This window comes from Perissodus microlepis, chromosome 17, assembly GCF_051167445.1.
Source record: "Perissodus microlepis isolate ML-2025 ecotype Zambia chromosome 17, ASM5116744v1, whole genome shotgun sequence".
Taxonomy (NCBI): domain Eukaryota; kingdom Metazoa; phylum Chordata; class Actinopteri; order Cichliformes; family Cichlidae; genus Perissodus; species Perissodus microlepis.
In genome coordinates this window covers 9,879,163-9,899,464 of record NC_140477.1, presented here as the reverse complement: position 1 = coordinate 9,899,464, position 20,302 = coordinate 9,879,163, and the positions used below count along the sequence as shown (strand labels likewise).

General features: G+C 39.4%; 1 protein-coding gene and 1 non-coding gene across 17 annotated transcripts in view; both read left to right on the top strand.

Annotated features, from left to right (window-relative positions):
- Positions 1 to 20,302, top strand: part of LOC146369221 (ELKS/Rab6-interacting/CAST family member 1-like) — a 156,047-nt gene that overhangs the window by 118,153 nt on the left and 17,592 nt on the right. For 11 of the 16 annotated variants that reach the window (XM_084909639.1, XM_084909640.1, XM_084909641.1 and 8 more), the window contains 2 exons: positions 6,282 to 6,389; positions 14,842 to 15,027. In XM_084909639.1, coding sequence (XP_084765765.1) covers positions 6,282 to 6,389; positions 14,842 to 15,027 — 294 coding nt within the window. Of the gene's footprint in view, positions 1 to 6,281; positions 6,390 to 6,668; positions 6,747 to 14,841; positions 15,028 to 20,302 lie in introns of those variants that run through there. The other 5 variants (XR_014797314.1, XR_014797317.1, XR_014797315.1 and 2 more) reach the window with 1 other exon arrangement.
- trnat-cgu (transfer RNA threonine (anticodon CGU)) lies at positions 4,651 to 4,723 on the top strand. The gene has a single exon. It is a non-coding gene; the product is annotated as a tRNA-Thr (tRNA).

The following is a 20,302-nucleotide window of genomic DNA, read 5'->3' as shown; positions in this document are numbered from 1 at the left end:
CGCTCCCATTCTCTCTGTAGAGCCATAATGTTCAGTCTCCAGTGATGGATCGCAGCGGAGACTTCCTCAGTATTCCTGTGTGTACGCGTGCATCTGTTTGTAATGTTATCAAGTAAGCTGAGGCTTATGTAGCATTTTCTTGTGTCACGGATTGACTTTTAGATGCTTATAAATTAACTGACAAGTGGACAGAGGCAGAGTGATAGCATAAAATTAAAACTGAGTTTTTTGATGAAGAGTAAACTCTGGTTGTCGTAAGGCCTCATGTGGCAGGTAGTGTTTCAGTTAGCAAGCTAACTTTGGGTTAATACTCTGGGTTTGCAGTTTTATGAATGCGGTTCACTTATGCGTGTGTTAGAAAAGTTGTTTGAAAAAGTTTTTGAAGTTTGTTTTTTTGACGACGACCACTCTTCAGTGAGTCACAGGTCAGAGTTGGGGTGTTTTTTGATGGAGTGCTTAAATACTGTTTCCAGTCTGGTCTGAATTTGGGTTTCACACAGCACAGTAACCTATGCCGCAGAGCTGTCAGAGCCCACTACAGAGCAGGTTAAATTCAGAGAATTACATTTCTCGTGCCATGGAGCTGTTTGTGGAGCAGAGTAGTAACAGGCATGTAGAATTGATCTTACCCTATCTAATATGAGATTTATTATAGATTGAAACTATTTCAGTTAATCCATTGCAACGTATTAATGCTGTGTACTAATGATATGGCGATTGTAAGCACATTTAGTCAGAACAGACTAATAAACCAGTGAATACAAGCAAAGAAGATTTGTATTTGTTGCGCTTATACTGCATACGTTAAAACGCACCTGTGTCCCTGAAAGCTTTTCCTGCATGTTAACCTTTGACGCCCAGCTGCAGGAGGCTGTAGATCAAGGTAACTTCAGCTCTCTTCACTCTCCTGTGTATCCCACAGTCTCCTTCCTCTTCCCTCTAAAGCAGTTTTCACACATCTGCAGAAGCCCTAAACATTTCTCAACATACCTGCCGTAAGTGCATGTGACAACCCAAATATATGATACAACTGGATTGGTCTTGCCTGCCTAGCACAAAATCCACCTGTGCCAATGTGAGAAATCCAATGCAATGGTAAATTTCTGATGAATTTACAGCAAATCACTGGTATTCATGGATCCTGGACTGTGCAGTGTATTTCAAATATTAACAACTGATTTTTCCTGACACATATTATGTGTTAAATGCATAGAGTGTATATGAAAGATGCAGTCAGCCTTTGGTTTAACATCACATCTTTGGAGGCTCTACTTTGCATTTTATGGCTGTCACCATCTTGATTTTCCGAAGCCAGTAGTGACCACATTTATACCGTAGACTGAATCTAACATGTAAAAGTAAAAAGTTACCATGCTTCTCACCTCATTTTTGACCTCCATAGGCATTTTTCTAGCATACTTTTTTTTTATCTGGGATGGCTGTGGGTCAGAAGGTAAATCAGGTCATCTGGTAATTGCAAGGTTGTTGATTTGATCCCTGATTGCCCCAGTCCATGTCCCAAAGTATCCTTGGGCAAGATACAGAATCCCACAGTACAGGAAAAGGAAGTACACAAGAAAAAAGTGCTTGTGTGAATGAGACATGTAGTATAAAATGCTTTGGGTGCTGGAGTAGAAAGGTGTTGTATAAGAATCAGTCCATTTATCATTTATGGCTTTAGTTGCTAGTTTGAGGTCTTATCCAACACACCATAGTGTTCATTTTGTAAATTATGGTCCAGCTTGTATCAAATTGAGGAAAAAGCAGTTGGTGTGGCTACCTTGACAAGTCACTGTCATATTATCTTGCAGTGTCCTTGGTTTCTCTGTGAACTCCATCTGTGCCACGCACTCAATTTCAAAAGCAAAGAACAAATAATATTTGTAACATTTTATGAAATGGTACAATAGAAAGAAGAGGGTGGAGGTGAGGAATTAGCAGGATCTCTCCTTTAGCAGACACATGTTTAACAGTTACAGGTCAGGGATGTATGTGTGGCTATGGTCCTCGGTCCAAACCTCTATGGCTGTAATATGGACATTTTTAAGACTTTGGCTCTTTTTGTGGTGATATTGTATTTCCAGCTGACCTGAATGAGATCTGTCCGCATCCATAATGTGGTCCATAAAGGGTCAAAACATATTTAAATAAATCTTTAATCTTTAAATCTTTACATAAATTATTTTTTACACAACAAATATTTGCATTCTTAGAACATATGTCCTGACATTCTAGATTTCCTATTTTGGTTTTGCAAATTAAATTATCTCCACTTTATTTGTGAACTAAAAACATCTTTAATAGTATAACGCCCCTGTTCTTCTTTTCTGAATCACAGTTCATAGTGTTCATGCTCTGTTTTCCCACTAAACTCTTCATCACTTCTTGTTTGTAGTTATGATGACCTCCCGTGTTACTGGCAAGTGAAAAAATGGGGATCTAATCAAATTTATAACACCGCCGAGACTTACTGCAATGAAATAATCTCCACAGCGCTCAGCTCAAACACAATTCATTATCATTTGTATTTTTCCACTTATTAACAATTTTCTTTTCTTGATATAAAATGGGTTAAGAGTGATCTAATTTCTTATCATGATGAAATAGTTCTTGTCAAACCATGACTCAGCAACTTTTCATTGTTGATAATTGCAGAGATATCTACAAAGGCGCTTCTATTGCCACCGGAGAGAAAGGCGAAACAATAATCTCATGTCCCAGAGCGTTATCGTAATGAAATAATTTTCTTCCAAGCGTGGCTCAGCAGCCCCCCCCCCCCCCCCCCCCCCCCCCCCCCCACTTCACCTCGTTTTCATTTGTTTCTCATTCTTTCGATTGCTAGCGAGTTACAGCCGAGCTGTATGAAGGATGTGTGGGGGAGAAGCGGAGGGGAGGGAAGAAGACGTAGAGAAGCTTGAGGGAGGAGGAGTGAAATAATGGTGTGATGATTAGATTAAGTGAGAAAGAGAGTTGGCACAAGAACAAATGAGCTGAAGTCAGCATTCCTGACAGCTAGCGAAAGAGGAGAAATGTAAAGAAAGGCCAAAGTGGAAAATGAGGACACTTCTTCAGCCATACTTTCTTCTTTGTCTTTCCACTTCACCGATTTGCATCAACTTCATTTTTAGGATTTTTTTTCCTCTTGCATGTTGCTCTCTAGATTTTCCATCATTTAAAGACAGATTTTTACTAAAGACTAATAAAAATATTCTTTTTAGAATTTTGGCCATAGTCATTTTTAAAAGCTTTTAGAAACAAAATTACCACAATTGGACGAGACGGCAGAACACTGCACTTTTAGATTAATTAGAAAGCTGCTTCACATAGACATAAGGTACGAATGTAACAGGATGGGGCTGTTTGTACAATTAACCACACTGTAACTCATACTATTTGTCATATTATTGCATTAATAATGTGCCAAAAGGCACAAATATGCTCGGGTGATCCACTTCATGCCTTAAATTGCGATTAAAAAAGAACAAAGACTTTTGCTTATCTTTAAAGACCAAATTCATTTTGTAGCAACCTGTAAACATGTTTATTTCTGCAGCATTTAATATCCGTATTTAAGGTGCCAAAGTCAATCTATTGGGATTGACTTGCTTTTGGAGCCAGCCTCAAGTGGCTCTTCAAGAAATAAACAATAAATAAATAAACAAAATGAACTCGAAATAGTGGACTAGACAGGAAAACAAGAGGAGAGAAAGAGGACATGTTGCAAGCAGAAGGAAGGAAACAAACAGAAGCTGGAATTGGCCACAGATAAAATCAAGTTATGGAGCTCAAAATGAGAGAATGAAGCAGGAAAAAATGAAATACTGTGTTTATAGATGGGAAGAAGACACTTAAAATCAGTGCAAAGTGAGCTTAGATAACTACAGAAAGGAGTGCATTAGGTATTTGGGTAAAAATACTTAATCTTCAAAAGTATTATGTATGACAGAGGTGAGGGATGAAGACAGGAAGAGTGGGAGGAACTGGGGATTATTTTGATACAGAAAGCTCTAGGATGAGGAGAAAGAGGACAGGACACAGATAAAGTGTTTTTACAGAAAGGTAGGACAGAAGATACTAAAGAGATCAGAAATCAGGCACCCTCTTGACACAGCTTATCCTCTTCTTAACTGTCTTTCCTCCTTTTTGTTTCTTGCTTTCCAGATCCCAGAGCCTTTTTTGCAAGTGTTGGAGCAAATGTTTTTAATGTATGTTTAGTTACGATCTCTCAACCTTTATGAAATAAACTTTCCTAAGGACAGAGGCACATCTGTCTGTTCAGCTTTATGTCACGTGCTCCATATGAACCTGGGGTTTTGGGTTATTATTATCTATTTTCATCTTTGAGGCAAACTCCTGGCATAAGTCATGTAGGCATATTTCTAGAAATTAACCGTAAGACTCCACACACGAGACCTCTTCCTCCATCTTTCAGTGTGACACAGTCCACTAAAGAGATGCTTAGCTAAGATGGCCAACAAGCTCAGTTGGTAGGCTCCAGGGTGTTGCTGCTATGTCAAGCCCATGTTTGAGATAATTGCGCAGTTACAGCTGTGTTGAAAATGAAGAAGGTCTTTATTTAAACCTCATGGTTTAAATAAAGCATATGATGTATAAAAGGAATCTTCCTGCAATGTTGGGCAGTGCTTTCTAGCCCAGCTAGCTCAGTCAGTAGAGCATGAGGCTCGTAATCTCAGGGTCGTGTGTTCGAGCCCCACGTTGGGCGTGTTTGCTTTTAGGTTGTGAATCGACAGCACTTTTGAACCTATACAAGGTTTCATTCAGAAGAACATAGAAACAAACAAAGACACCGGCTTTATTAATCCCACACTGGGGAAATTCACACGTTACAGCAACACAAGGGTCAGCAAGAAAAAGTGAATTAGAGATAATAATTGGAATAAATAAAAGAGAAAAACAATAGCGTACAAATAAAAAAAATACACAATTTTACATATGTACATAAAGTGAAGTGGCAGTGATATATGTATTTATATTTTTTTGCAGGCAACTATCACGTGTGTGTGTGTATTGTACAGTCTGGACCAAGTCTTACTTGCTCTTTTAATTTCATTAAATTTGCGTTTCCCAAGCCAGTGTCTGGTGCATATGAACTTTCCATATGTTACAACAACAGCATAAAAAAATAATAATTTGTGTAACGACGGTTGCGGGGGAGGGCAGGTGGAAGTTGCGGTCAGATACTAATAAAGGTGACTTTACAGCTCTGCGCGTGTTTATCTTCAAACTTGTGTGGTGTGGAGATAAACTGTCTGCTCTGCGAGTTTGCTTTATAGGTGTTTTTAAGTGCGGCATGGGCTCGTTTGTGCAGGTCCAGATACTCACCAAGTGTAACACACTGTCAGACGCGTGATCGTTTTGCTCACATGCACACTCCTAAAAGTGCAGTCTTTCATTTAGCTTTCAAACAAATGCATATAAAAATTTTTTTTTTACTTTTTGTCAAACACACACACACATATATATATATATACATACACACACACAAAACCTCAGTCTGTCCTGCTTAAGCTCCTGTTCCTTGCAGGGCTCAGTGTGAGGCTAAGGGGATTTAGAGTATACAAGACTTACAGATTTATACTGACTCCATCTCTTGCTTTTCATCTCTCACCCCTCACACTTTGCAGGCCTACTGTAAAACCTGAAGTATAACTATAACATGTGAAACAGATGGAGCAGCAAGACGAAAAGTGGGGGGGGGGGATGTGACAGTAATCCGAGGAGCAAAAAGATGGTTGCAGAGAAAAGACAGGAGAAATGAGAATGGAGGAAAGGAAGAGCAAGATACGGCGGAGGAGGAGATGAAAGTGTTTTGGAGGCCTTTGTATGTGTACAGTCTAATATTTGTCTAAGTCTTTATGGATCTCCCCTCAAGTGGCAACTTAACAAGCCTGTTATTTTTCTGCGCCGGTTAACAAGCTACACAACAGGTTGCATGATGGTTGTGTGTGTTTGCAGTCTGAAATGTGCAAGATGAACCAACCCAGTTTTTGAAACTCAAATACAAATGGACAGTTGGGAAGCCCTCTGTTACTGTTTTCCTCTTGTGCACAAAAACACACACACACATGCACACTTTTTCAGGCAAAGCTCATGGCACTCACTCAAAAATCTACTCCTCTCCAAATTAACTTCACGCGCACACGTACACACACTGGTTTATGCTCCGTCTAAAACACAAATGTCATAATGATGATCGTGCTAAATTCCACCTAAAAACAAAAACGTGTTTCTAATGAGATATATTATTTTTGTCTCTGCAGACGCAGAACAGGATGAAGCTGATGGCGGACAACTATGAGGATGATCATTTGAAGGTTTCATCCCCAAACTCAGAGCAGCCCAACAATCACAAACCTTCCCCAGACCAGGTAAGATAACTGCCCCGGACGGTGTGCATTGGCCAAACCAGTGAAATCTTTATTTTCTTTAATAATATTTGAATGAAAGACTTTCCAGCAAGTCATATTGCCATTTCTGGGCTATTGGATGTTAGCTTATTTCTCTTCAAATTTACTAATTAAAGTTAACCATTTTTTAGCACTATTACTTGTTCTGCACTCTCTATATCTCTGTTAAGTTTCCCTTTTTTGCTAAACTAACTTCCTGTTTCTGAACTCACGCTGCGGCTGGACTGAACTAACCGATAGGACGATGAGGAGGGCATTTGGGCCTAGCCAATCACATGCCTTCTTCCTCACCCTCAGTCCATCATTGTGTACAGAAGGGTGAGCGTCTTCTCTGTTTGGATTTGATCATGGCCATCGTGTCATTCGTCTTCCTTTTCTTTAGTTTCATCCGTGACTTTGTGATCTCATTCTGGCATCATTGTCTGTCATTTCACTTTATTTGTGGCCTCATATCGTTTTTTATTTATTCAGTTTTCCTCCATTCTTTCTAACATTGAAATCCAATCTTGAAATGCATCTTTTATTCTGTGATTCATCTTTCCTTTCCTTTTCCCTTCAGCCATCAAATCTTGAATTGTGCTTCATTTGTTCAATTTCTCATCCTTAAATATAATTTCATCCTCTCATGATAAGGATTTCTTCCAGTTGGCATTCTCTGAACTCTTTTTTATGATTTATTTTTTCCCTGTGCATTTTTATACCCATGATTTCATTATTTCAACCTTCATTAATCTTTTGGATGATTCCCTTGTTCCTCAAGTCTACTTGGGTCTTGCCTTTGGTTTGATATTGTAAGCTTCATGTGTCAATCATATGCCAACTGAGACCATATTCTTATTCAAATCAACTGAAATGTGTGATGTAGTGTTGGAAATATGCACCTTTGCTAAACTGCTATGTAAAAAGTATATTTTTTCTGTCAGAAATGATGAAAAGAAGGTTTTTCCTTTGACCTTGCTCCTGTGTTGTTTTTTTAATCATACAATGGGGGCTTTCCAGTATTTCAAAAGCCCAAAGGTCATTAATTGTAGATGCGTAACAAGATTCAACTCAAGAAAGAACAAAAGACACCCAAGCACAATACGTCTAATGTAGAGCAGTCTTTCTTAAGAAAAAAGAAAGAAACCTGAGCATTGAGTAGTGCAAGTGTTCAGGTTTCAACGCCAAACTGGCAAAGTCACTTGTTCCCATTAAACTCTTGAAACAAGTGAATTGGAAATATTTACACATTTCAAGCAATTAATGGTTAAAAGGCTCTTCTAAGTTTAGTGGTTATTAAAAGGCATCCAAACGGTTGGATCTACTAAGACCACAGTGCAGAGACGGCACCACATATGAGCTGCACATGCTGCTTTTAGTGCAGCTCAGCTGCTCCAGATGGATTTCCCATTGGGATGCTAAAAGCCCAAAGGTTCACCATTGGATCTAAGTTTGACCCTGGTTATTAATTAGAGGTAGCACCTCCCTGCTGAGAGAGGCAGCACACACACAGCTTATACTCTATCTCCTTTTCTTTCTGTTTCCACCTCTCTGTATTTACATAGCCACATGAAAACACACTCTCTTGGTGTGTAAGATTGGTAATTTGCCATAGCACATTTCATCCGCACAGTGAGTGATTGTGTGTATTCTGTGAGGGGATTTTGTGCTGCAGCTGGACAATGAAATGCTTCAGAGACAACTGCTGCTGCACAGAAACACAGGGGAGCACTCTTAAGACACATCAGGCATTGTCAAGGCCACTTCATGGTATTTTGCTTTTTCAAATAGCTTTCAGATTTATTAGATGCATAACTACACAAAAAAATAGTAGAAAATGTACATTTTATAAATTAGCAAGTGTCTTTTTCAGAGTTTTTTAATGTGTTTTAAAATCTGTCACCATATCTATGGAAGTGAAAGTGATATTACATTTACATTACTTATTTCTGAGATGTTTTTTTGTAAGGTGGATTAAACCAGCGGTCCCCAATCTTTTTTGCGCCACGGACCGGTTTGTGCCCGACAATATTTTCACGGACCGGCCTTTAAGGTGTCGCGGATAAATACAACAAAATAAAACTAGTACCGGTACCAAAAAAAGAAGATTTATTCATAACACACATGAAAAGACCCAGGAAAACCGAGTTAACGAAAAAAAACGATAACAAAATAACGCTAAAAACTGATAAAATACCCTGAAAACCATACATTTCACACCCGAGTCTCACTCTCGTGGCCCGGTACCAAATGACTCATAGACCGGTACCGGTCCGTGGCCCGGGGGTTGGGGACCGCTGGATTAAACAGTTTGAAAATACAGTCTAAACATGTAATTGGTTCAGCTTGTTTGGCTGTTGGTTAGCAATCTAGCATCCACAGTTTTAAAGACATCATGTTCAGATTTTGTGTGATGGTAGATACAATAACAGCCCGAGATGATTTCATTTTGGTGAAACTCGGGTTATGGTCACGCTCTTCAGGGAGAGTTGTGCTCTATGAGTGCTCTTGTTTCCCTTATCAATTAAGCCACCAATATTTTAATGAAGCTTGTGAAACAAAACAGTTTTTCACACGTTTTGCCATTTTTTTCCCCATCTCACAAGCCCAAAACCCTCAAATTATCCAGTTACAACAGCGGTCCCCAACCGCTGGGCCACGGACTGGGCCACGACCCAGTCCGTGAGTCGTTTGGTACCGGGCCACAAGAGTTGAGGTTCGGGTGTGAAATTTATGGTTTTCAGGGTTTTTATTGGTTTTTAGCATGAACTCGGTTTCCCTGGGTCTTTTCCCGTGTGTTATGAATAAATCTTATTTTTTTCTGGTACCGGTGCTGGTTTTATTTTGTTGTATTTATCCGCGATACCTTAAAGGCCGGTCCGTGAAAATATTGTTGGAAATAAACAATCCGTAGTGCAAAAAAGGTTGGGGACTGCTAAGTTACAATGAAGAACATAGTCATAATGTATACTACATGGGCTCATGCTCGAAGTGACTCATCTACCACACCCCATATAATCCATTTTCTTAACAACTTATCTGATTTCGGGTCATAAGGGGGCTGAAGCCCATCCCCAACCTGCACAAGTTGCCGGTCTATCACAGGGCTAAGGCAGAGATAGAGACCACATAACCTAACAAGCCTGCCTTTAGACTGTTGGTGAAAGCCAGAGTACGAATAGAGAAGATCCAAGCTCCACAATGAACACCCGCAGACGACCAGCGGATTCAAACCCAGAACCTTAATGTGAGGCAAACACTAATGCCGTGCAGCCTCTTGTATAGTGTTTGCGTATTCTCTCCTGTCTGCATGGGTTCTGTCTGGGTACTCTGGCTTCCCCCTACAGTCCAAAGACATGTAGGAGTGAATGGTTGTCGGTCTCTCTGTCTTAGCTCTGCAACAAACTGACGAGCAGTTTTACAACCGGATGATACATTTGCTTGGCAGTTTAAAAGATCATCTACTAGCCAAGACTTCATCGGTTGGGTCACTGAGATAGCACTTACAGAGCAGTGAAAGCCTACACCCACTACTGATGCTGATCCTGGACAAATATGTGCATTTTTGCTGGTGTGTATTTGTCTCAGAGGGTTCTGCGGAGGAAGAAAAGTCTTGATTTCACCATATAATGTAGCCATAGAGGGTTTTTTTTAATGCATCCCATCAGTGAGGCTAGCTGAATGTCTCTCTATGGAGTTCTTTCATAGAACAGTAAGAATCTGGTAGGCAGGCAGGGGAGTCTAATAAAGAAGCACAAACACACACACACTGACTCACAGTGCTGTATAAAGTTATTTCTCCTTTGGGATTGTTTCATACTACAGTAAGATACTGAGAAGCACTGCGGACCCATTAACCACACGCACACACACACTGCATATGTTGGCTTTTGGAGGCTGTGTAATACAAGAAAAACATGTAGACACATATTTGCCGTATACCTTAATGAAAGTCTTGCGAATACTTTCAGTGGTCTGTGTTTCTGTTCGTATTTTATCCCATAATTCCTCCGCCATTTTTCTTATAATAGAACTTAAAGAAAAGGAAACAACTCGTGTTATTTCTCTCCTAATGTCTTCCTCATATCGCCGTCATTCCTTCCATTCTTCGTGTCTGTTTCTCATTCGTCTTGTATTTGATCCGCAGAGCTCCACTGCAGGTCTGGAAAGTGTGGACAGTGATTTTTTTTTAAGCTTTCTGACAGAATAGTATGAATTACAAAGTGTGAGAGGACAGCTGTTACACATATGTTAAGTATGTTTGTAGAGCAGTAAAGCCAAATTTGGAGAATTTTCTTCAGATATTGCCATATTACACATTAGTCTGGGAGAGATAACGGCCTCACTGCACATCTGCCATCAGCAAATATAACTCAGAGCCAAAGAAAGAGGGCTTGAAACGCCGAATGTGTAGAATCTCTTCAGCCTTTTAACTCCAAATGTTGTCGTTCCCTCTCTTTCCTTCTCGGTCTACCTCCCTTTCTCCTCCAGAGGGAAATGTTCAGTAATGTATTTTGTAATGGACTGTAACCTACTGGCAGGTCCTCCCTGGAAAATACTGTAACTGCAGCCATTTACAAAGCTGATAACCACCATGAATGAGTGTGAGTGTGTGTATGTATGTTTTTCTGTGTCGTAACCTATTTGTGTCTGCGTGTGTATGAGTGTGTTGCGCTGACTTGTGCTACCACACATTTAAAAGTGTATATTTTATGTGTTTGTGTGTGTTAGGGTTAGGTTTCGCTGCTGGTGAGTATTGGCGATTCACTGGAAAAACACAAAATTGCTGAGACTTTTTCTGTCAGTTGTTTGTGCAGCAAATCAGGGAAGACTCAAAATCACAAGTGACAGCTCCTCTGATGTACTGTCACTTTTCATTGTTGCGTTAATGCCACTAAAGAATGGAGTACAATTTTTTTTCACAAACTCCCTCCATCCAATCTACTTTTGATGAACTTAACCTCGAAAGGATTCTCAAATGCCAGAGCAATTAAATTATGTTTTTGTCAGTGTTTAAGTGATAACCAAATAAATATTTTATAGTTAGAAAACATGCTAACAGTGACTAGGACAAGTAGGCAACAGGTAAGCGACTGCTTAAAGCTGTACTCCAATGCTGACGCAAAGGTGCACGATAGCTCAAGCTGGATAACATGGAGAATTTATTCCTAATAATTTTCAAAGTTTGTATTCTCTGTACATTTATTGTACTCTGCTACAACCCAGAATGTGCATTTGGCACAAACTTACAATTTAGACCCAATAGCTGGGTCAAATCAAGGGCACATTCTCACCATAAACAAACTACTCTGGAGATCATTTGGAACCAGGCCTCCTCCAAAGGGTCTTGGTGCAGCTGATTTGGTTTGTGCCCAAGTGCGATTATCATGTTCATATCTGCACAGATGAATTGCACCAAGAGGGAAAACAAACCAGAGTTAACGGACTAAACAGGGCAGGGGTTAAAGCAACCTTGGAGGTGAACAACAAAAGCGGCGGGAAAGGAAACAGATTATCAATTCTACAATCAAAACCAAGATAATCTTAACTCAGACAATAATGTTGACTACTACTGGGAGATATAACCAAATGGACAATGTAGCAGATGTACTGCCTGGTACAAGATGAAGCTTTAAATGGGTGGGGGTATAGCAGTTTGAGTATACTCAAGTGTACATTGCTGTAACACCAGGGTGATGGACAACTAATCAGCAATAAAAAATGGAACAAGACACAGAGACATGGAGCACAAGTAAAGTCTAGACTTGACTAAGCCTGCATGTTGCAGAGAAAATACAGGTTTTCCTTACAGCTTGCTGCCTGGGGAATCAACAAACAGTAAAGCAACGGCAAAAGAAAATGAAGAAACCAGAACAAGATTACACTGCAATGACACTCGCTGTACCATTACAATTAAGGCCTCAGTAAAGTTGCTGCCAACGTGTTTCAAAGGGCACAACTTTTATTTTAAAGATGAATGGTCTCTGCATTCAGTTTGTGTCACACATTTTCAACTTTCATTATCGCTCAACAACTAGTTGGGGAGCGTTTGGAGATAGGTGGGCATCGTCCATGAAAACTAAGGTCGACTTCAACAATTCACAAGTGACCCAAGCAGGCACAAGGAGGTTTTTGGCGTAGCACCATGTACCTCTTTGTGACCAGTTTCACCCTAGCCAGTGATGGCTGACACCGTGTTGCCAGTTGTTTTAAGGACTTTGAGTATCTGGGATAGACACACACACATAGACAAGCAGAGAAAAATAAAAATAAATAATATGCAAAATAAAAATTAAGTGACACAAGATCAAATTGAGAAAAAATATAAAAAAATGTAGATGAAGTGTTTGGCAACACAAAAACCATTATTATTTTTCCTGCTATATTTATCTGATGATGTCATATCATCATTCATTTATTGATATTCACTGACTTCACCAAATAACATTCTGTGTAAAATGAATGTATATAATAAAACCCCAAACCTGAGGCAAATTCACATCGATATTTGTAGTTCTTGTGTGTAAAAAGTGAAGACGTGACGAGGTTAAAAAGTGGAGGAAGAGTTTAGAGAGAAAGATGTTACTGCGCTGAGGATCCTGTCAATGAAACACATGGGTTGTGTTTGTGTGTGGGTATGCTGAGTGACGATGAGCACAGCTCGCAGAGTGTGGACAGACGCTGCTGGGATTAAATATACTTTACCCACACACACACTAACAGCCCTCTTAAAATGCTTCCTCTGCACTTAAATCCTAGTATTCCCCAAGGAGAACAGTGTGTGTCAGCTTGCCTTATCGCTGTGTGTGTGCGCGTGTGTGTGTGTGTGCCCTGGGAGGTCTCATGTCATGCGCCTAGAATGCATGTATCTGTTTTGCTCATCTGCACTTATATAGTCAGACGTTCAACAAGAAATGATGCTTTTTAAAGAGAATCGGCTTTCTACTTCTGAGTTCATAATAGCCATTACCTGTGGATTGGTGGGGATTAATATGTTCTTCCAGTATTCTGTTTACTCGTGAGCATGACAGTCTACCAACAAAATATGTTTTTATATATATGTTCACCTCTTTCCTCTGTCTATTTTTCCATTAATTAATTCGTCTTTCATTAATCTAAATGTCTGAATTAGCCAAAACAAATTTTACTTTGCACCGAGGTAAACTTTGCCCTAAACATACAGTCTGTGGTGTCTGAAATTACTTGATATTGCTTTGCATTGCCTTATTTTCCTATTTTTTTGCCATATTTTCTTGTTTGCAATTTATTTGAACTCCTACTACTTCCAAGCACTTTGCAACTTGTGTGCCTTTGAGTTTTGGTATATATTTCTCCTGTTTGCTATTCATTCCTCCTGTCTACTATTTATATTTTATTCCGGCACAGTTGTACATGTACAGTGACAATAAAGGGCTATTCTAGTCTATTCTATGAAATCTGTTTGTTTTTTGACCCTGTAAATTTTTTTCCAGTGTTAAAATTAGAGTTTTGTGAAAAAACAGCTACTAAAAATAAAAACAACTGATTTGTAGGGAAGTGATTTGAGAAGAGGTGTGCTATAAATCAAGTTCAACACAGCCAGGCTTCTTTGTGTTTTTGCGCCAGGCTCAAAAAAACCCTTAAAACTCTTGTCAGAAAAGAGCAGCTCTCTTTTTTTACCTGGCTAAATCACCATGGTAACTATGCTGAACATGTTTTAAGCGTATTATAGATTCTCTGCTGGGGGATTGTGTCTTATATGTGCAAATTGTTAAGCTGTACTTTACTAGAAACTGCTGAAAGAAGCACCACATCATCAGGGGAATGTGTGTGCATTAACTTTTTGAAAGCAGTCTCAATTACACATCCATCAGTGTCTCATCAGGCAAGCTGTAAGAAGACTTTTACCAAGCTAACAAATACTGAAACTATGCATATATCACTGATATTTTTATTTGATTTGATTACTTTTTTCAATTCATGAAATTATTTCAGTTAATTGAATTTTTCTTATGTTTAGTTTTTAGTTTTGTTTCCATAAACTACAATAACCTTGGTGCTCACAGTGGATCAGCTGCTGTAGGTGCAGTGTTTGTGGAAACTGAGCACATTGTTTTTCTTTAAATGAACTACTTTAAATGGTTTTCTCGGCTGAAAACTGCCCATGAGGGTCTTCTTTCAGTCTCAGCCACAGCTGTGACAGTATGCAATTAAAAACAGTGCACTGATCCTCATTATTAGAAGCGCTTTCTCTGGCTTTCTCTCAGTGTGCCTCTGCTTCATTTTCTTTGTCTTACTCATCTTACATTTGCCCATCACTGCATGTCCATCTGGTCTAGTATTCTTGCAAAATCGTTATTATGGGGAATTTTGTTTTGTTCATGTTTTTTGTTTTGCTATTTTTCATACAGTAAACAAAAAAAAAAAGAATTAATTTTCTGTTTTCCTCCTTCAGATTCTTTCTCCTCTCCTGGATCTTAATCAGAATCGCAGTAAGCTGAAGCTGTACATCAGTCACCTGACCTCACTGTGTCAGGAGCGAGACCCAATCATATTGCAAGATTTTGCCCCGCCCCCCGCCTATCACCGCTCTGACTCCGCCTCCTGGCATACGCAGCTGCACAGCATGACGCAGGAACAGGTGAGGACTCCTGGGTGTGTTCTGAGTGAGAGATGAGAGGAAGGAAAAAATGAAATGCAACGACATCAGTCATTCCTGCGGTTCAAAAAAAGTGTTTGTGTGTGTAAGAAAAAGGGGGGAAAAGAGCAAGAGCGTGTTCTATTTTTGAGAAGCGTGGAGGAAAAAAAGCGATAATATTTAGTCGCTCCTCATTTATCAATTCTTTAAAACTCTCCACTGTGTGTGTTTGTGTGCTTGCCTTTACATGCTGTATGTGTTGACATGCACGATGTTGCATGCTTGTTCTTGCTGTGAGTGTGCAGATGTGTGTGTGTGTTTGCATGTAGGAGTAGGGGCACACACTTGGGCTTGCCTGGCAGGTTTTTGGCGCTGCTTTTGACATTATTGAAAAGATTTACTCCAGCAGGTCACCTGACGACAAGCGCCTGGCTGCGGAACAAAAACCGTTTCAGACATTTTATTTTACTGGGAGTAAACTCTGTTTCAAGCTTTTGGCAGCAGGGAAAGGGTTGGTTCATATACAGTGCAGAGTAAGGAGGGTAGAGAAGTATATTTATTTCACTGTCAAAAGAGCTGTCATCTTTGAGAGGGAGGAGAGCAATGGGAAGGGAATCAAGGATAACGAAAGAAAAGGTGAGGCTTCGATAAAGTTACAGAAACACTGGCCAACCTTGCTTGCTTAGATGTTGCTGCATTATCATGGCAACCAGCTGTGTTTTCAGATATTCAATATAAACAGTATATTATTAAATTTAAAAAATTGTGGCCCTCTGCGGCTTCCCCTGTCTCCCTCTCTGTCTTTTTCTCCATATTGAAAACGTATCAGGCAATGCATGGTCGCTACATGTGGTATGCATTGAAGAACGTAACTTTAGACACACTCGCAGAGCTACGTGACAGAGTGTGTGGTTGGGGTACAGCGGGACTAGTTTTCTACAGTCTGTATGAAAGCCCTTTTTGTGTCTTAATGCAAGGAAATGTCTCCGTTAAGCACAAAGTGTTTCAAAAACACTGCTGCGTGGTGTCGATTTAAATAAACTTTCGATATGTAAAATTAACTTCTCATTTAATCACAGGTACATTAAATGAACAAAGAAATGGTCTGGAGGCCTTTCGTGGACATTTTTTACCATCAGCCTGCTTTCATAAAAACAAAAGCAGACTGTTCTGTGGTCTAGTGGCTGAAGATCTACATTTTCAAAAGAAAAACATACTCTATTAAAACTGATTATGTGGGCAGCTGTGAAAGCTTATCTAACGAGGCTGAATGTAGCCTGCAGTATTTTATTCCTAACTTATATTTATAAAAACATTTTCAGAATATTGAAAACATTTGTACCAAACTGCGCTCACGGCCACATCCAAGTCAAATCTACAACAGAGGAAAAAAGAGCTTAACAGACCAACCTTCCCAATTCACCGCAAATGACTTTTTTCCTTTTTCGCATTAACCATTTTCATGGCAGGGTGCAATGTTTTGATTTTTGTTATTTTGCTGCAGGGGCAAAATGAACTCCTAGAATAGAGTTACAAAAAAAATTGCTGTGCCTGTCTTTACTGCAGTCAAACTTATCCTTGCATTATTATAAAGTAGCTGTATATGTGGTGACTATATACACGTAAGGTTACCAATCGTCATGTAACATAAAGCTGAAGAAGAAATTTAATACCTGATGTAACTGCCCTTGAAGTGGAACTTTGGTACTTATCCCTTATTTTCTGTCATACATATGTTGATGCTCAACAATGTGGCCAAAGTTTCAAATAATGGGGTCAGTATATCTTCACATAATCCACGCGAGCCACAATTTAGACTTCACTCTGCTATAAACACTCTGTTTTACACTGCTGGATGTGTAGTTGGTAAAGAGAGAGCGGATATTCTTAATATAGTCATCTCAGGCACACAGCTCTGGTTTGGCACAGAGGACCCACACACCTGCTGCTCAAACCTTCTGTTTATGTGGATCAGCCAACCAGAACGAAGCTAAAGGAGAGGTGGAGGAGCTATATTAACTTTTTTCAGAACTAATTTAGTAACTAATAAGCTCTCCTTTAACCTGTTTGGATTTTTCCATAAAAAACAATAAAGCCTTTACATGAATGTCTTTTAATTCCTGCACTGGGAAGTGAGGCTGGAGTTCATGAAAAGCTGAGCTAAAGGGCCCTATAGATGTTAACTCAGAGGTGGCTTAGACTAGTGACAGAGTCCTCTGTACACCACCACTGGAGATCAGTGTGTTTAGAAGTGGGTCAGCTGTTATCGCGAACATGTTTACAACTCTTTCAGAAAATACTAATGGTGACTAATGTGTGAGGTACAGATCTGTTAGAGGGACGTGGTATTTAATGCTAAAGAGTGACAGTGTTACTGTGAGCTCCTTTGAGGGTGTTTTACTCATAAAGGTGGGAAGACTGTTTTACTGTGGATGGGCAATAACTGCTGTGCTTCTCCTTTGAGCCTCTTGGACACATCATTAAATTCATAGAGAGAAAGCCCTGAGTGTTTCACTCTCCTCTGTGTGTCCAGCGTGGTGAACTGTTGTGTGGTAGAGTTCATATCTGCTGTGCTTTCCATGCAGCCCCACAGATTTTTTTTTATTTTATATTGGATTAAATTGCGGTTCTCTTGCTTTCCTTAGAAGTTAATTAAGTTATTTTTATGCTGTAGACAAGCCCAAAGGGTATTTATTCCTAAAAGCCTGTCTTTCTTTGACATCCTTAGTGATGTGTGGCTAACTGTTGAATAAGCAATTACACCCACTCCCAACCCTGTTTGGTCACTGGAAGCTCTAAGTTATGAATGATGCTCTGGTGTGTACTGAGGAAAGTGTTTCCACACTGAGTGCAGCAGAGTCCAGGGCTGGGGTTCACTGGACTTTAGTCTATATGTGAGGGTTACATGTTCAGTACAGTGGTCATCCGCTAAATGGATAGGTATAAAATTATGCACAGACATTCGACCTTTCTCCTAGCACTGACAGCAGATTGGCAGATTTGGTTTGTGCTGTTTTAAAATAAATATGGGGTTCAAATGATTCATAAATCAGAGTCCCACTTTTTTTAGAAATGCAGTTGTACTCATTAGTTATTTTTTATACTATTTTTAGTGGGATGTTTCCATTAACAACATCACAGTTTGAATCTTTCTTCTTCTTCTTCCTCCCTTTTTCTGCAAACCCACCCATATTCAGGCACCACTTGGCGCCATGTGTTTTTTTTTATTGTTGTTTTTTTTTTTTTAAGACCCCAACCCTGCCTATGTACAATCGCACACACACACTGCCAGTCTTTCATTCAGACCCGTGTTTCTCGTTTTCCTTCATCATGTGTCAGCATCACCCTGGCTGACCCTCTTAATGCGCACACAGACTCCCTCCAGACCACCATGTTCCAGTGTGCCAGCCTCTCTTCTCTGTCTTGTGGTGAGTGTGTGTGTTTTACAAGCCTTTCCCTGGCTCTGTTAAAATGCCTGGCACTCTGTAAACCCATTAGGCTCACACTAAAATAGCATGTAAAACCCATAGATGCAGACAAAATCTCACAGGCAGAAACCTACATGTCTGGCACCCACATATGGATTAACATGAATGCACAGCAATCATGAATGACCATTGGAGGCTTGTCTATCTTGCTGTGTGCTTCTGTAATGCGGCACAAACTCAAAACTTTTACTAACACTCTGCTGTGCCGCTTATCCCCCAAAAATGCACAATACAAATATGGAAAGAACACAACGATTTATAAATCTATAAACACTATATTTAATTGAAAATTGTAAAAAAAACAAAATGGGAAAACGAAGGAAGTGTTTCAGCAATCATCAGCGAGGTTTAAGACAAACAATCACAGCATATAAAAGCCAGGTGAGATCCCATTACCAATCAGAAATCAGAGCTGTAATTACATAATGAAAAACACCGGCAGAAAAAAACGTGCCAAAGGTAGCAGACGCGTGCCAACAATCCTAATCATAATACACTCCTACAGTTCTACAAAAATAGTATCAACACACAACCAGCAAACACAACAGTATTAAAACCACTGGAATAGGAAACGTAAACAGAAAAATGTGTTTCCACTAAAGTTATCAGACATCAAAAAATACATAAACAATCTGAAGAAAAGCCCGTACATGAAATATCACAAGAAAAACCAAATCACTAAAACAGCTGCACAATGGCTCTTGATTCAAGCTTTTAGGGGGTTTCTGTGTGTAGTGGTTGAATTCAGTCTGCAACCCTTTGTATTAAATACTTTCTATACCTTGGAATTTATGGGAACTCCAATATGTCCAGCTGCATTAAAATGCTTTCATCAACATTTCTTATATCGCTTTTGTGCTCAGAGATTCTGACTTTTAGGTCACGAGTAAATCACAAATTAGGTTCTCTAAGAAACTAGATTTTTGATTTTCTACTTCCTTCCAGTGTAAGCGGTGTAGAAAAGCATCCTCTTTGAACACAGCAGTGGATACAATTTAACATGGGATTCGTGATCAAGCTTTATAGTGACCGTTACTACAATGTAGAAAATTGTTTCGGCTAATTAATTTATGCTAAAGCTGAAATGCTGGGGTAGACAACATATTCTTTTCAATGGGCTTAGTTTCATACTTTACCAAATCCAACCCGTGGTGGCAGACTTAGACATTCATAAGTCTTTCAGGCAGGATCAGTGAGTGGTAAAGCTAAAGAGCAATAAGGTCAGCATATGAGGTAAGCAGAGATGAAAGGATGAAGTGGGTAATCAAGTGTATATATTCACGCTTGTCTGGTGGAAGGAGAGAGTTGTAGAAAGAGGCTTCTTTTATTTCAAAATATGACATTTTGTGGGTTTTTTAATGTTCTGATTTTAGATGCATCTTGTGCGTTTCAGTGTGTCATCCTCTGGCATCACTGCTTTGATCAATCGACTGCACTTTTCAGATTTGACAAGTATGAAGGCTTTGTCAAAATCACTCGCTGTTTTCTACATAGTGGACTACATTTATTGTATTTATTTCAGCGTCTGTGTGAATTTTTCATTACACGGTGGCCAAAAATAATACACAGCAAGACTGAAACTTGTGTCCATGTCATAAATACTGCAGTTGCTGGCATTTAATGGACATGTAGCTGTTGGTGATGATGCAATTTCAAGATGAGAAGTGATAAACGTGTCTGAAATCTCAATTCACCTTCGAGACACAAGTTTTTATTTTGTGTCAAATAGCTCTTGTCTGACAAAAATACTTCTCAATACGTAAATACTTGATAAAAGTATTTGTCACTTT